At 41.6% G+C, this 16,735-nt stretch overlaps 1 protein-coding gene across 1 annotated transcript in view; it reads left to right on the top strand.

The window, feature by feature from the left end:
• Positions 1-16,735, top strand: part of CDH23 (cadherin related 23) — a 612,421-nt gene that overhangs the window by 337,485 nt on the left and 258,201 nt on the right. Inside the window, exons 12-13 of the mRNA XM_048505079.1 lie at positions 4,929-5,078; positions 10,607-10,765. Of these exons, the coding sequence (XP_048361036.1) occupies positions 4,929-5,078; positions 10,607-10,765 (309 nt within the window). The remainder of the gene's footprint in view (positions 1-4,928; positions 5,079-10,606; positions 10,766-16,735) is intronic.

Here is a 16,735-nt window from a genome sequence, read left to right as displayed (position 1 = left end):
AGATGATCCACTGGAATTTATGCAAGAATTACAACATAAGAACAGCTAAGAGCTGTAGGGAACATTGTCCAGAGAAAGTAATGGAAAATGAGAAGGTCAAGATCCTGTGGGACTTTTGAATCCAAACGGACAAAGTGTTGAAACACAATACACCAGACATCACTTTGATCGAGGATGAGAAAGTGACCATCATCGACATAGCAGTCCCCGGTGACAGCAGGGTCATTGAAAAAGAACACAAGCAGGTCACTAGATACCGCGTTTTGAAAATCGAGCTTCAGCGTCGATGGCACAAACCAGCTGAGGTCGTCCCAGTGGTAATCGGCACTCTGGGCCCCATCCCAAAAATACTAGGGCAGTACTTGAAACATCTTTGAATTGACAAAATTAACATCTGTCAAATTCAGAAGGCAGCCTTTCTGGGATCCGCACAAGTACTACGCCAATACATTACAACTTCCTCGGCCTCTGGGTGAGGCTCGAATTGTAATGAAGGCCAACAACCAGCTGAAGATCTGGCAGCTGTGAAATCTACAACAACAACATCAATATTTCTTATCCATTTTAGTTTATTAGAACTTTCATTATAGCATTGTCTAATATTAGGTTTATCAGATACTGTATAATGTGAGATCCCAAAGGCCCCACTGCGAGTAGCAGAGAGCTGGACTAGATAGACTCTGGTCTGATCCAGCTGGCTTGTTCTTATGTTCTTAATGTTCTTGTTTGTTATGATGAGTATTTTTTCTTGTCCATTATTATATAATTCTCTATTGTCATAACAGCTACTTGTATTAACTGTCTATTGTTTATTAGATTATTGAGTATAACATCATATAAGCATTTTTTCTCTCCGTCTTCAATTGTAATTGTAATAACTGTTTTGACTCCTTTTGTCTTTGTTCTGTTTCTATTTATAGAAAAAAATTAAAAATATTTAAAAAAGAAATTTTCTGCAAAATGTTGCATATAGTTACGCCTCCAGGATAGTTTGGGTGCACTCTACCCCCAGTTAGTACATAAGGTAGCTCCATAAAGCTCTCTTTGCTACTCTGGCAACCTGCTAGGAGAGGTAGTTGCTGGTCCTTTCTCAGCTGTGCTTGGGGCCAGTAGTTCAACTGCCCAAAAGGGGGAGAGTGCAGTTTTAGTAGCAGTTGTTAGGTGACATGAGAGCCAATGGAGTTTTACTTGGCTAAGTGAAGCCTCAAACTTCAGCCCAGTTTCTCAGACTGAGCAACTGCTCTCATGAATTAAAACCCAGTTGCTCCTAAAATCCCTGTACCATCTCACTTCTTTGTCAGTTATACCAGTTTGCTTGCACAGGGGCTAACTTGCTTTACCACTTGCAGACAACCTAGGCAGCCATGGTTTGGCGTCTGCCTGCTTTACTCAGATGAAGCTGTGCCTCTAGACTTCCTGTCCTAACAAATTCTAATGCAAAGATGTAGAGTTGACTTTGGGGAACATCATCAGCCATTCATTAAACTAATTTGTTCCATTTACGCTCCTGCCAGTCCAACATAAATGTAAGATGAGTTGACACTTTTGTTCCCCTTTTCACATGGCGTGTAATTAAACAGCATGGAAACATGTCTGTTAAGAAAGAGACACTGGTCAATTATTGTTTGAGAGTGTCATGAATATACCTGGATTTCCTTGTGAGCATTATAAGGCAGAAGATTTAGCAAGGATGTAGTTTATTTATTTCAATTATATCCTGCCATACTCCCCAGTGGGGCCCCAAAGTGGCCTGTATCCTTATCTTCTCCATTTAATCCTCAATAACAACCCTGTGAGTCTGAGGCCCCTTCCGCACACGCAAAATAATGCATTTTCAAACCACTTTCACAACTGTTTGCAAGTGGATTTTGCCGTTCCGCACAGCTTCAAAGAGCACTGAAAGCAGTTTGAAAGTGCATTATTCTGCATGTGCGGAATGAGCCTCAGAGAGTATGACTGGCCCAAGGTCACCCAGCAAACTTCCATGGCACAGAAGGGATTCGAATACGGTTCTCTCAGATCCTTGGCCAACATTCCAACAACTATGCCACACTGACTCAAATAGATCTGTGAAATGGACCTATATCCAGGTAGGCCTGGGTACAGCCGCAGCGGCACCATATATACATTGTGAGTGTTTTAAAAATCCATTTAAAGATGTGAAATTACTATCATGGATCAATGTAAGCAGCTTAATTCTCCATCAAGTAGGTGGAGGTCCAAACCATGTTAGGCTTCCCAACTTTACTCCCTCCCAATTTTTCTGCCCTTCTGCTAGCCTATTTATGCACAACCTCCTCAAAACAAAACAAAAACAGAAGGTATGTTGGGAAATTGCTGTAGCTCAACCACTTCCTGTCTTGCATGTTTTGCCATTATGTCAGCGTGAAGAGAGTGACTCCTTGTCATGCCAATCTCATTGTTCTCCTTTCCACCTAAAGAACAATATTCCTTGTTATCTTCCTATCAGCATCAGCCAATTTTATCCCAATACTTTCTTTTTGGCCTTGCTTAAATTGCCATATCATTGGGACAGAAGCAGGATCGTCTTAATTTGTCAATGCAGTACCACCCTAACCTCAACTACTGTATAAATCTCAATATTATTTCAGCTGTCTTCTGCTACATTCAGGATATTTATCATTGGATTTGCTTGGAAGGGATGAGGAGGAGGGAGGAGAAATGGAAAGGGGGATTCTCTAGCCATGTCACCTGCTTCTCAGCTGTCACGCTCAGCCAGCTTTTGCTATTAGTGCCCCTTCGTGCATTTAATTGGTCCCTCCTTCCAACAAGACTGACTCCATTTGGGGGAAAATTGGAAATTCAGCTCCAGCAGTTTTTTCAGCTTTATTGCAATGTGCTCTGCTGGGCTGGGATCTGGGAAAGGAGCACAATGCTTGGCATTGAGTTCCTGAAGTGCCAGTATTTGGGAACAAAATCCTTTTGTCTATCTACCTCTTCCCTGTTTGAGATCTATTGCTGCTACCTCTGCTTTTAGTACGTCTTAATATTGTTTGTGCTTGTAAGGTACTGGAACATGCTTTTAAAAACGTGATTTAGCATATTTCATAATATATACTTGGAATCAGTATTTCAAGATGATTTAATATTCTGATATTGGTTTTTCAGTCTGTGAATAGTGTAGGCAGTACCTTTTGCTAGCTAAAAAAAAAGATAGTTGTGGCGAGGCTCCAAGCTGCCCAGAACTCCTGTTTCATTTCCCAATATTTGTGTTGCCGGCTGTGTTTACTATGTGATGACATGAAGGGCACTGTGTACATGCTAAGATACTTTAAAAATTATTCTTCCATGTTCTGGAGCTCATAATTAGTACTGAAAAGAGATTGTGCAGTTCATCAAGGGGTGTAGACCCAGGGTACATTTGGTATTTGATCCTTAATCTTAGTCTGTGATTTAGAAGGTTCTGCTGTTATTTAAAGTACGATTGCATTGTTATCCAAAACACAGTGGGCCTGTTTAGGCATTCCTCCTGTTTGATGACATCAAAAATATTATCTGAATTCACCCTAAGGTGGAAATCATGACCCTCACTCACTTGGCAGTAGTTTCCAATGGAATCATTCGGCTGTTCCACAAAATAAATTGGCACCTCAGTCCTGAATGCATCACAGACGTGTGCCTTGGAATCATCGCTCAGATGCTTGACCATCATTGTTTTCCTATGAAGGAAGCATTTGAGTTGACTATTGGCTATGCCACTTGGATGGCTTGGTCCACAAGATGTACTGTGACTGCTATCATTTACAGCATCAACATTAACGCTAAATATTTAATTGTAACCCGTTGCTGTGCTTTTCATAAGGAAATACTGGACATGCAACAGGAGGAGTTTTCCCTAAGTACTCCACTACAGTTGCACCAAAAAAGCTGTGCTAAAATGAGAGCCATGTGTTCTACAGTATTATTTTCATCAGCAGGGGGGAAAATCCCTTGCAATTATAATATCAGAGATTTGAATGACTTTTGTTGACGGCACAGACAATTACTATACGATTATCAAGAATGGCAGAAGATTCGATTTTACTGTACATTCCTTATTTGTGCATTCTGTGTCCTGCTCGTGAGCAAACAAGAGAGAAACAGATAGATTATTTGATATATTTGGGATAGGGAAATGCATCATGCACTGACTTTTTTCCTGTATATACATAAAATATAAGTTCATATACTGTAATGATTCTAATTTCCAAAGCTCAGAACTTGACTGCTATGCTGATTCATTGCATTAAAAGCCAAGGTTCCAACACAGGTTCCAAAGGCAGCTGAGAAAAGTGGGCAGTGAACTCACAGCGGGGTTGAGACAACTACAAAAGTCTTTTGAGAAGACTCATAAATGGCTGTAGGCCATCATTTTCATGCCTTCTAGTGAAGGATGTGATACTTGCAGCAGTGAAATAGAGCCACCCACAGAAAAGGCAGTTGTGTTTACATGGAAATGTTAAATATCAGTACAGTAATTTTAAAGTATTTTAAATAATTACTCAATGGCTTGACAAGAATTGAACATGTTCTTGAACATGGGGAAATTTGGATTATTACTTTTAATTTGCAAGGAGTTTTTTTACGTTGGGCAGTGTTCAGAATCTGGCTCTTCTCAGCTGTAGTGTGAAGTGGTATAGTCCAGTTGTTTTACCCCGTCGAACTCTGGATCATACTACTGCACAGTTTTATCTGTATTTTCTCTTGATGCCTAATAAAGGTTTTTGAAGTTTGAAGTGGTATAGTCTATTCTGCCACCTCAAGGTTCTGCTGCCTTATTTCATTATATATCTAGACCAGATCTGAGTTTTGCTCACTTCTGTTCAATCAGCTGGCTGAATTTATTGATGCCACTTTTTATGAACAAGCAATAGGTTCACACTCACATTTATTCTGCTGTAATGTTTCTGTTTTTCTTGTTTCTTCAGGGGCTCAACAGCATCTTTGAAGTTTACCTGGTGGGAAACAACTCCAACCATTTCATCATCTCTCCCACTTCTATTCAAGGAAAGGCAGACATCAGAATTAGAGTTGCAGTGCCATTGGATTTTGAGACAATCTCCCGCTATGAATTTGCTGTAAGAATTCTTCTGAGGGATGTATGGGCAACAAAGGGAGGGAAGAAGGGTTTGGAAATAGATGAAGTCATCCACACTATGAAGAACCATCAAATTGGGATGGGGATCAGTTTAGCTGCGTGATTACTGCTTGGATATTGCCTCAGAATCTGCAGCAAAGGACAAACAGCTCAGTTGGATATGCACCATTCCTCAGAAAGCAGGGACAAATAATTATTGGTTGTACAAAAGCATATAGGAGCTAGTGGTCCTTCAGCCTTCCCAAGCCCTGATGGTTTAGGGCCTTATGAATAAAAATGATGTTTCAGTTTGTGCCTAGAAACAGATTCATAACTACTGGCAAGATACATTCCTTCTTGTGTGTATGACTTAGCAGCCTCACACCAGTGTTTTGAACTAGATGAAGTTTTTAGGCAGGCCAATGAAAAAAAGCTTCATGTAGTTTTGTTTTTGTTTTAGGCAGGCCAATGTACCTACTTTTTGCTTCAGAAGTAGCAACAGGAGGGCCTATACAGTAGCCAGATGTTTTGCCTTACCCTCAGAAGTACTGGAGGGAAATTTTTTAAAACATTCCTTGGGCAGAGTAGGTCCATGTAGGTCTGGGGAAGTGGAAACCGTACAACATGTTTTTTTTAAAGATGTTCGCTTCACAGCATAGCTTGGTCGAAGCTTATCAGGCCTCTGCTAGATAAAACCTCAGGACTTCCAGAAAAAGATCAAGATTGAAAAACTTGTCTCTGACAAAGTTTAGACATGTTGCAAAGTTTTGCACCACATTGTATAAAGCTTACCAGACACCAAGCATGAAATATTAATAGGGAAACTTTAGGGTCACTTTTAGTTTATCTTGGTAAGGTGTTCTCATAATCTGTAAAATGGTTTTAAATAATTATTACTGCCTATTTTAGTTTATTTAGTTTATGAGCACTGTTTGTATGTATTTTAGGTTACATGTAGTGTTTGTTTAAATGGTCTGGTGCCACAATAAAACATTGTTAGGCTGGTCAATATATAGCATGTTGAAATAATCTAATTTAGAAGTTATCATACATAACTTCTAGCTATTATTCTAGCCAGACTAAACTTTTTTTCTGGAAAAGCTGTACTAGTGTACCACGTGAAGTTAGTAAAAGGGCAGGAGTAGCACTTGGACATCATCATTAAGCCAAACCTTCTCAAACTTTGTTTTGACTTTTTCAATTTGCTAGCCCCTATCTAGCCATTCCCAGTTTAGCTGAATCTTGTCAAATCTCAGAAGCTAAGCAGGACCTGATTACTACTTGGATAGGGACCAGCAAGGAATACCAGGGTTACTATGCAGAGGCAAGCAATCAAAAATCCTCTCTGTTGGTCTAATCTTTGGAAACTCTACTGCGTTGTCATAAATCAACTGCAACTTCACTGCACTTTACACGCACACAACCAAACATTACCACAAGTGGTATAGCGTTATAAAATGGTGCCCGGGGTTTGCCCCAGGCACTGCGCCGCCACCCCCCCCCCCCCAGTCCAGCTCCTGACCAAACTCCCTTCGCCCTCCTTCCACACCCTTCGCTGAACTCTCCCACCCCCACAAACAAATCAACAAACCTTTCCTCCATCCCTCTGAGTGGTGCCATGGCTGCTAACACACTGGCGGGGGGGGGGGGGAGGCTAGGGAAGGTGTGTGCTCCTTTCCTGATCATGTCCCTGTCCCCAGTGTTTGCCAGCTGGCAACAGCAGTGCTTCTTGGAGGGTTGGAGGAAAGTTAGGTGCATTTTCAACTTTTCTCTGTCCCTCCAAGCACCACTGCTGGCCAGACACTGCGGGCTGAGAAACACCATTTCTAAGTATTTTTCTTTTGTCCCTTTACAGAATCTTCTTCCCCAACTGTTTAAGATGTGGCTGTCATGTTTTGCTCTTCTCCAGGTGTGCTACTTCTTATGAAGTATTTAAAATGCGGCTTGCATACCTTTGCAGATTTTATGGTCCCTGTGCCATAGGCCAAGCAGAGGGAGGATTAGGTCATGTGATAGCTGTGCCAGAACAGACAGATGCTTAATGGAGCACAGCTGTATAGAGTTTGTGCAAACAATGGAACTTCCATAGAGTATACCCCAGGATAGTTGCCATCTGACTTGAGTATAATATCTCCTACCCTTTTATATTCATCATGGGAATAATCTGCACGAGCACTCCCATTAAAAATAGGAATCTGTCTCCATTTTCAACCAAGTGTAGGCTGTAGGTAGCTTTTTATAGATTCTTACTTTACTGTTAACAAGCTCTTTCTAAGCTCTGGTGATAGGTAGGAGTTAAAATAACATGACTGAAAGCAGCAAATCACTCAAGAAGAAGAAGAAGAAGAAGAAGAGTTTGGATTTATATCCCCCCTTTCTCTCCTGCAGGAGACTCAAAGGGGCTTACAATCTCCTTGCCCTTCCCCCCTCACAACAAACACCCTGTGAGGTAGGTGGGGCTGAGAGAGCTCCGAGAAGCTGTGACTAGCCCAAGGTCACCCAGCTGGCGTGTGTGGGAGTGTGCAAGCTAATCTGAATTCCCCAGATAAGCCTCCACAGCTCAGGCGACAGAGCTGGGAATCGAACCCGGTTTTTCCAGATTAGATACACGAGCTCTTAACCTCGTACACCACTGCTGCTCCTGATCAAGTTTTTATGTTAACGTATTTTTGTACGGATGTTTGTTGTGTATGCCTCCAGCTGTAACACTGATCAACACTTCAAAAGTTCAGTTCTCTTTTGGAACAGCACAAACACAGGGCAAAATTACAGGTGCGCGTAAGGTCCTAATTAAGTAGGCTTGCTAACCTTCAGGTGGTAGCTGGAGAACTGCAGGGATCACAGCTGATCTCCAGGCAACAGAGATCAGTTCACCTGGAGAAAGTGGCTGCTTTGGAAGGGGGGCTCTATGGCATTATATCCCACTGAAGTCCCTCCCCAAACTCCAATCTCCCTCCGCCCCACCTCCAAAATCTCCAGGTATTTCCCAACCTTGAGCCTGCAACCCTATAATTAACGTAAGAGTACAACAGGTTCTGTAAAGTCTTCAGTGACTAGAATTTGTATGTGGTCAGAGGGATTGGGATGCATCAACTTGCAAGTGATAGAAAGGAAGCAATAATCAGAGTCATATTTTTCCCTCTGATGTTTCTGCCTCTTCTTTCTATCCCTATTCATGCTCGTCTTCATTTTTCTGCCATATGGCAGGAGGCATTGTGACTGGGGTATACAACACAGTAGCTCCCAGTGACCAAATAGTGTGATGAAGAGGACATTATCCCATAAAGGCTTGTATTATGATAAATCTGTTAGTCTTTAAGATGCCACAAGACCTGTTGTCCTCAACCTACGTTCTGTGGGATCAGCAGTGAAGAAGGAAGGGCTCACCAAAGCAGAGGGATATGCCAGTTTGATCATGACTATATCAGTGTATACATTTGACTTGGAGCAATATCATTTAAACAGTTATTTTCATGATAGGAGGGACTTGGCAAAAGTACTCTCAGAGGAAAAACCATGATGGGTGGATGGTTCTCTGTGGCATGACATGCACAGATGTCATGGAGAATGACAAAGAGGAATGTCACTCACCTGTTTCAACAGCATGGTGGAAAGGAGCCCACCCTTCTGACATGTGTCCTTCTGGATCTTTGGTTAATTTGAAAACAAGGAAAAAATAGGCCAGTTTTAATGGAAATGAGTACAGTTTCAGATCTTTTGGAATGAGACTAAAAAGCAGCTCAGAGCAAGAACCTTTTGAAATGAAAGGAGACGGAACTGTGAAGGCACACAATTTGATGACCTGTGTGTATGAGAAGCATGCATTCGCTTAACACCTATGGAGAAACTACATAAAATCTGGTATAAATTGCAAAGTTTTATCATGTAGAAGAAGAAAAGAGGAGTTTGGATTTATACTCCACCTTTCTCTCCTATAAGTTACCTCAAGGCAGCCTACAAACCTCTTCCTCTCCCTGCTTCAGTTATGTTGTGAGATAGGTGGGGCTGAGGAAGTGTAAAGAACTATGTCTATGTCAAGGTCACCCAGCCGGCAACATGTGTAGGAGCAGGGAAATCCAGTTCACCAGATTAGAGTCCAATACTTATGTGAAGGAGTGAGGAATCAAACCTGGTTCTTCAGATTAGAGTCCACGCTCTTAACCACCACATCATGTTGGCTCTCCATGTTTTCCCTAATGACCACATCATTGGACAGTGGAAACACAAATTGGCATTAGAGGGTGCATGAGCAAAACATTGGTGCAGTAAACCTGTACAGAGTAGGGAATGAAAGCGCTTGATGTGTGTGGAGGGACTTTCATAGCACATTCTACTTCTCTCAGTTTTGTCTGCTCTCCTTGCATTTAAATTTAGGTAAAAGGTGGTGATGGGGGGAAGAATATGAAAAGAGATCTACTGTGAACCTTACCTACCAAAATTTAGGACTCCAGCTGCAGAACCTTAAATAGAACATCCCTTCTCCTTTTTTAATGCTTTGGAGCTATAAAAGTGTTATGTTCCATAAAACTTTGGTTTAAATGCACCTATCAAGCAATGGAGCTCTTTCCAGCTGCCTGCTTGAGCTTTATCCCAGTGTCTGGGTAAGCTGTAAATTTGTAGAAAGTCAAAGCAGCTCTGTAAACATCATGCCAGCAGCCTCTGTTGCTATTAGTCTTGACAGAGTGGCCTTTATATACCAGCAAGGAAGCATAAATAAAACCCTGCCTTCCTAGAGCAATAGAAGATATAAAACAGAAAAGTAAATCCTAAGGTTAAATCTTGTCCAGCTTTAGCAGTTTACAGGAGAGAACAGTGTAAAATTGTTGTGTCACAATCCCTGGGGCATTAATACTTTTGTGAGTCATAATCATGATATTGGACGTTGCTATATGCTTGATAGGTATCTTAATAATTGATGCATATTTATAAACGGTCTGTGTACCATTCCACAGCTGCTATTATATAGTTATTGTGACATATGCTTGTTCTGGAATTGCATGCTTCAAATCATGTAGGACTGTAACTGAACTACTACTCCCCACCCCACCCCATCCACATGTGTAATCCTAGCCAGCTTCCATGGCTTTGAACAAAATGTGCCGATGGTCCCTGTAAGGAATTAAAACAGTTGAGTGTGTCTAAATTCCTACCAAAAATTGTCATAGTGATTTTCTGGTTTCTTCTTGTTGGATTTCTAGCTGATGTTGTATGAGTATGACTCATATTAATAAGACTGACATTAAATTTCTCAGTTGCCCAGATTAAAGAAGGATAATATTGTTTAAAATGCAGGAACTGCCACATAGAAAAGAATGTAGGGGCTTAGTAAAAGATAATAGGTTTTGGCTAAGAGGACCTTCACCACCACTGTATTTTTGTAGCATATTGGTTCAAGGCTGAGTACATGGCTTGCTATCCAAAAGCTTGTTACTGTAGCTATAGCCCATCAAGGGTGCATTTATAACTCGTTTAAAAAAATGGTGCACAAATGAAGTTTCATGCTCATCATTTCCCTTTTGTCTCCACTAGCTGTTTGCAAATGAGAGTATGCCAGACCATGTTGGCTTTGCACGGGTGAAGATTAACCTCATCAACGAGAATGACAACCGTCCAATTTTCAGCCAAGTCCTGTACAATATCAGCCTGTTTGAAAATGTCACTGTGGGAACCACAATTCTGAAGGTTCTGGTAAGCAGAAGTTCCACATATTTTCCTTTGCTTAAAAAAAGAGAGTAGTTCAACGTGCTTTATAATGTAAGTTTCTTCCCCAGAGTATATGGTACAATTTTCAGGCAATCCAGAAAGGAATGCTAGAAAAATCTCTAGGCTTCAAGAGAAATGAAGACCTATTGGTGAGCTTGAGGCATCTTGAATGAGATAGTGTATATCTGAGAGGCTGTTGTTTTCCAAATTTGGAGTTACACAACTTTAAGTGAAGTTTTAAGAACAATTGTAAGCCAATTACACTGTGTTCAGAAAAAATTGTTACTAGTTAAATATGATCTCCCATTTTGGATAAGATCTGGTCATATGGGTAAAGGGCATGCAGCTCACTTGTGTGTACTTTTGTCTTCAATATTTTCCTGAAACACCTACAATGCCTTTTACTATCTGAGCTTATTGGTGGTTAGTCCAGCATGTGTTGATAGCTAAATGTTTAGCTGTCAAAGTCATGACAGCAACAATGAGGCATAACAGTAGTTAAAAGTTGTCTATATCTGTAGCGAATGAGCTTGAGATCTATCAACAGATAGATGTGAATCACTACATGAGATAAGGTGTTATTTTAAGCACAGTAATGGTTGGCAGGTGAAGAAGGATCAAGAACAACTTGAAAGAAAAAGTATGAGTGTAGAACTCCTACTGCACAAGGACAAGGCAGGCGTCAGAAAAATATGGGAAGTTTACAGCTCTCTAGCTGCTGCTTGTTGGACTTCTGACTTTTGAACTCTTTATTATAATCTCAGGTGGCCAGTTGGGTACAAGAATTCTTACCTGAGCAGGAATAGTTCATTCAGCTATGACAAAAGTTACCACAGATTAGTAATATTACACAGTGAAACTGGGTGGGTGGAGCCTCCTCCCGTGTCTCTATATCATGGGATTATTTTGAGATCTGTTGGCTTTAGCATGAACTGGTAAAACTGATACAGAAAAAGAAAAACAAGAATCAGAAGGTTTGTATTTCAACAGGAGGGAATCAGATTTACTTAAGAAGGATAAACTTAGAAGAGGACAATTAATATGCAGTTCCCTCTGTGTGAAACAGTATGCTGAACTAGATGGACCACTTATCTGATACTGCAGGCTATATTTATGTTCTTAAGTTCCAAAAGGATTTTAAAAAAGAAGATGCCCTTTCCTGTACATTTAGTTGACTATAATAAAAACCTAGAAAGCCAAATACTATCATAAAGTTCAAGGAGTCAGTGGATATGTTTATGGCACTGTGGTTAAATATGTATTCATTCTTCTTCTTACATGGTTTCATTGTGCACTTTATGTGGCTGAGGAGTTTGTACGTTCTTCACAACCTAGCTTCTAGTAAACACAATGATGACTGGGGGGGTATGAAAATATACACTAATATATTCTGCCTGTGTTTTACATTGCCTACATTTCATCTAGCACACATACCCTGTTTGTTTTGGATATTAAAGGTGCTTATCATGAAACCTGCAGCCAACAATTGGCTACCAAGTCCGCTATGAAGCATGTAAATTGCCTCCCAGGTTAGTGTCTTCTCCAGTAACTTGCTCCTACCAGCCTACAGAGGCCTACCTCCCATTGGGCTGTGTAGGTAAGCAGCAGCAAGCCAGAAATATAGAACTCAGACAAAATGTTTTGAAGTGTGTGTGTGTGTAAGTGTGTTTATTCTACAAACAGATGGTGTGAAACCATACAGAGCCCCTGAGCTGTTCCCATCTGACAGTTATTAATATTTCAAACAGATGTTTAGCTAGTCAGGCTGTCAGACACTAAACAATGAGATTGTTACAGCGCCTTTTTTTTCGCCCTACACTTCCAGCTATGCCAGCATTTTGGAGCAAATGCAAAATGCCAGGAGTTGAAACTTGTATGATAAATCAGAATGTATGCAATTAGCATTGAAATCCAGATTGCCCTCCCAGCTGATCCCAAACTTTTAACAGGCTTAGGAAAAGTGCTTGTTCTTTTCCTTTGCATGCTTAGGTTGCTACACTCTGCACATGTCAAAAATGCTGCTGATTTCAAGGATTGTTCCCTTAAGTGTCACACATAGACAAAATGAATGACAGTGGGAGGAGCTCAGTAATCTGGTGGTGGCACTGAACAAAATGAAAGTGCTTGGCTTTCCACAGAGATATTTCTGACCTTAAAATGGGTAACTAACAGATCAGCTTCTTTATCATTATGCACTAGAACATTTTTTTAAAAAATATGTTGGAATGTGTAAGCAAATAATTAAATGTTTTACTGATTGTCTAATCTAAACTGTGCTTAAATTTGTCAAAGGCTTTCACAGCCGGATTGTTGTGGGTTTTCTGGGCTGTGTGGCCATGGTCTGGTAGATCTGGTTCCTAACGTTTCACCTGCATCTGTGGCTGGCATCTTCAGAGGTGTATTTCAGAGAGAATTGTGCTTCATTGTTTGGGCCCTGCTTTCATAGGGGTGGTCAACAGACAGTGACGCCGCCACCTTCTACTGATTCTTCCTTTCTCTCACTTAGCGAAACCCCTTTACTTTTATCGCCAGTAACTTTGTTAAGTAAAGAGGGTCTGCTGAATCCTCTGGAAAAAAATTGAGGGGGGCTCATTAGGTTTCTGCAGGTAGAAGAAGTGGGAAGGTTCCACTTCTTTAAGTTTTATTTATTTATTTATTTTATTAGGCTTTTATACCGCCCCATCCCCAAAGGGCTCCAGTTGACTGGATACATGCCACTAAAAACTAGTCTGCAGAATGCCATAAAATACCCTTTATGGTTCCTAGAGGTCAAGATAGTCCGCTGTACAAGCACTGGACTATTACTAACCCATGGGGTAACATCATGACATTCACTAGGCAAACTATGTGAATAGGGTGGTTTTCCATAGCCTTCCCCAGTTGTCTGTGCTTTAAACCCAACAAGCTGGATCCTCATTGTGCTGACCACAGAAAAATGGAAGACTGAGTCAACTGAGCCATCTACTTGAAACCAACTTCCACTGGTACTGAACTCAGGTCATGGGCAGAGCTTTGACTCTGTGCCACAGGTCTCATCCTTGTTGTTCATGCTTCATTGAAAAAGTTAAACTGTTTTTAAGTGTAAATTGCTGGAGCACTCTTGTGTGTGATTCCCTTTCAATAATATTGTAAATATTTGCTCACTAACCATAGCCATAAGAAATGTGCTCCTTGGGAGCTGTGTATGATTCATGACTTCAACAATTACCTTGGGGTTGCCAAGTGTTGATCACACTTATAAACTTGAACCTGTCTGTCCTAGTGATAATCAATATGTGAAAGGGGCATCAAGACTGCTAACATCAAACAGACCAGCCACCTTGGTGGCCATGGCCTAGGAAAACGGAAGAATGTTTTTGAATCCAGTAGGAGAAGTCAGTGGCAGTAATTTATAAATGAGAAGTGCAGACTGGAAAACTACCAGGAAATGGGGGGAAGGTAGAGGAGCAGTTTACAAATCCTACCACTCAAAAAAACTTCCTCTCTGGGATTCTATACACACTCAAAGATCATTTCCCCTCTCCCCTTTTCCTTTAATTGCCACTTGACTGCTTTCAAAGTTATTGGCCTCCTGTTTAGCTTTGTTTGTTTATAGATTGCCTTTCAACTAAAAAAAAGTCACAGTTAACAGCAGAATAAAATACAATAAAGGTTAATTAAAAAAAGAAAATTCAATAATGTTCTGTTCCAGTACAGTCAAAACCAATAGAATAGAATAAAATCAGTTTCTCAGGAGCACTCCTCCCCCTGCCGCACTATTTTGTAACAATCTAACTCAAAGAACCCATGGGAAAGGCCTCCAGGGAATTCCCTTTTAAACTCCTGAGGGAAGAAGTTCCAGAATTGGAGGAGAACAGTCCAAAAAGTCATTCTTTTGGTTCCTTCAGTCTTTAGTTCAGTCATTCAGTCTTTAGTTCAGTCTCTGGAACCAGCAGAAAGGAGCAGCAGTGGACAAGGCATCTGGGCCAGGAAGAACAGAGTGACTCTGGTGTTCATTTTGGAGGGATTTTCTCAAAGCCACATCTTTTAAAACAGTGTATTTTTAACAGGGGTTTGCAGGGGTTATCTCTTTTTCTCCTTAAGGCTACTAGGAGCTGAGACTGCTGGAGGTGGGGCTTAACAGGGGTTAACAGAGGTTACTCTTTGTCCTGGGCTGCTAAAGGTGGGGCTCCTGAGGTGAGTCATTCAGTCTTTAGTTCAGTCTCTGGAACCAGCAGAAAGGAGCAGCAGTGGACAAGGCATCTGGGCCAGGAAGAACAGAGTGACTCTGGTGTTCATTTTGGAGGGATTTTCTCAAAGCCACATCTTTTAAAACAGTGTATTTTTAACAGGGGTTTGCAGGGGTTATCTCTTTTTCTCCTTAAGGCTACTAGGAGCTGAGACTGCTGGAGGTGGGGCTTAACAGGGGTTAACAGAGGTTACTCTTTGTCCTGGGCTGCTAAAGGTGGGGCTCCTGAGGTGAGTCATTCAGTCTTTAGTTCAGTCTCTGGAACCAGCGGCGCGCGCCTAGTGGCGTCTTTAATTTCTTTTTTTTTTCTTTTTTAAAATAAATAAATTAATTAATTAATAAGGACATTTCTTGAGGGATAGTAGGTACAGATAGCTCCAAGGGGCACTGACTAAAAGTTTAATATCTAAATATCTAAACATAAGCAGATATGAAGGCAGGAAGCCAGCAGGGGGATGGGGCTTGCCAGTGTTTTGCACTGAGTGTCACATGTATGACTATCTGCCACTAGGCCAGAAGTCGTGGGTGTGCCCTCGCTGCAATGAGCTCCTGGCACTCAAGGAACGTGTCCGTTCTCTTGAAGCCAAGGTGGCAGACCTGGAGAAGCTGAGAGAGGCAGAGGGGCAACAAACAAGGCTTTCAGGGACCTAGCAGCCGGGTCCCACTCCCAAGGTGACATCTCTTCAGATGTCATGGAGAATGAGAGTCTGGGTGACAGAGGGTGCCAGTCTGAGGTGGGGAAGATGCTCCCTTAGATGGGATCCCTTCCTTAACTGGTGATCAGCTATCCTCTCGCACTGAGGATACCCCTCGGGGAGGTGGGGGGCTCCTTGTAGTGGGTGATTCGATCATCAGGAATATAGAGAGTTGGGTTTGTGACAGGCGTGATGACGGCATGGTGACTTGCCTGCCTGGTGCGAAGGTTGCGGATGTCACACTACGTCTAGATAGGCTGTTAGACAGTGCTGGGGTGGAGTCAGCAGTTGTGGTCCACATTGGTACCAATGACATTGGGAAATGTAGCCGGGAGGTTCTGGAAGCTAAATTTAGGCTGCTAGGAAAAGGTTAAAATCCAGGACCCCCAAGGTGGCATTCTCTGAAATGCTACCTGTTCCACGCCAAGAGGGCGAGAGCTAGGCAAGCGGAGATACAGGGTCTCAATGCGTGGATGAGAAGGTGGTGCAAGGCAGAGGGTTTCAGATTTGTCAGGAACTGGGGAACCTTTTGGGATAAGGCAGGCCTGTACAAAAGGGACGGGCTTCATCTTAACCAAAGAGGAACCAGGCTGCTGGCGCTCAACATTAAAAAGGTGGCAGAACAGCTTTTAAACTGATTCCTGGGGGAAAGCCGACAGGAGCTGAGGTGACTTCGGTTCGGAATACAGAGTCCATGGGGATGCAGACAGAGAAGGAGGTTTTTTTTAAATCAACCACATACAAGTGAGGAACATAGCAATGTGATAAGTGATAGTGTCTACAAAAGGCTAGAGGGCAAAACACATAAATCCCAGGTTAGGGACAGAGACAGAGTATACAAGTGTCTCTATGCTAATAGTAGAAGCGTTCGACCTAAAATGCGGGAGCTGGAGTACAGAGTTTTGAAGGAGGACATTGATATAGTGGGACGTTGAGGAAATTATTAGGGAAAAAAAGATGTCTTTTAGAAAATGGAAGTCCAACTTAACTGATAAAGAATACCAGAGAGAACACAAATGGTGGCAAAAGAGA

The sequence above is a fragment of the Sphaerodactylus townsendi genome, linkage group LG08 (genome assembly GCF_021028975.2).
Source record: "Sphaerodactylus townsendi isolate TG3544 linkage group LG08, MPM_Stown_v2.3, whole genome shotgun sequence".
Classification (NCBI taxonomy): Eukaryota; Metazoa; Chordata; class Lepidosauria; order Squamata; family Sphaerodactylidae; genus Sphaerodactylus; species Sphaerodactylus townsendi.
The sequence above is the reverse complement of the archived record's forward strand: the minus strand, read 5'-3'. Positions and strand labels throughout refer to the sequence as shown.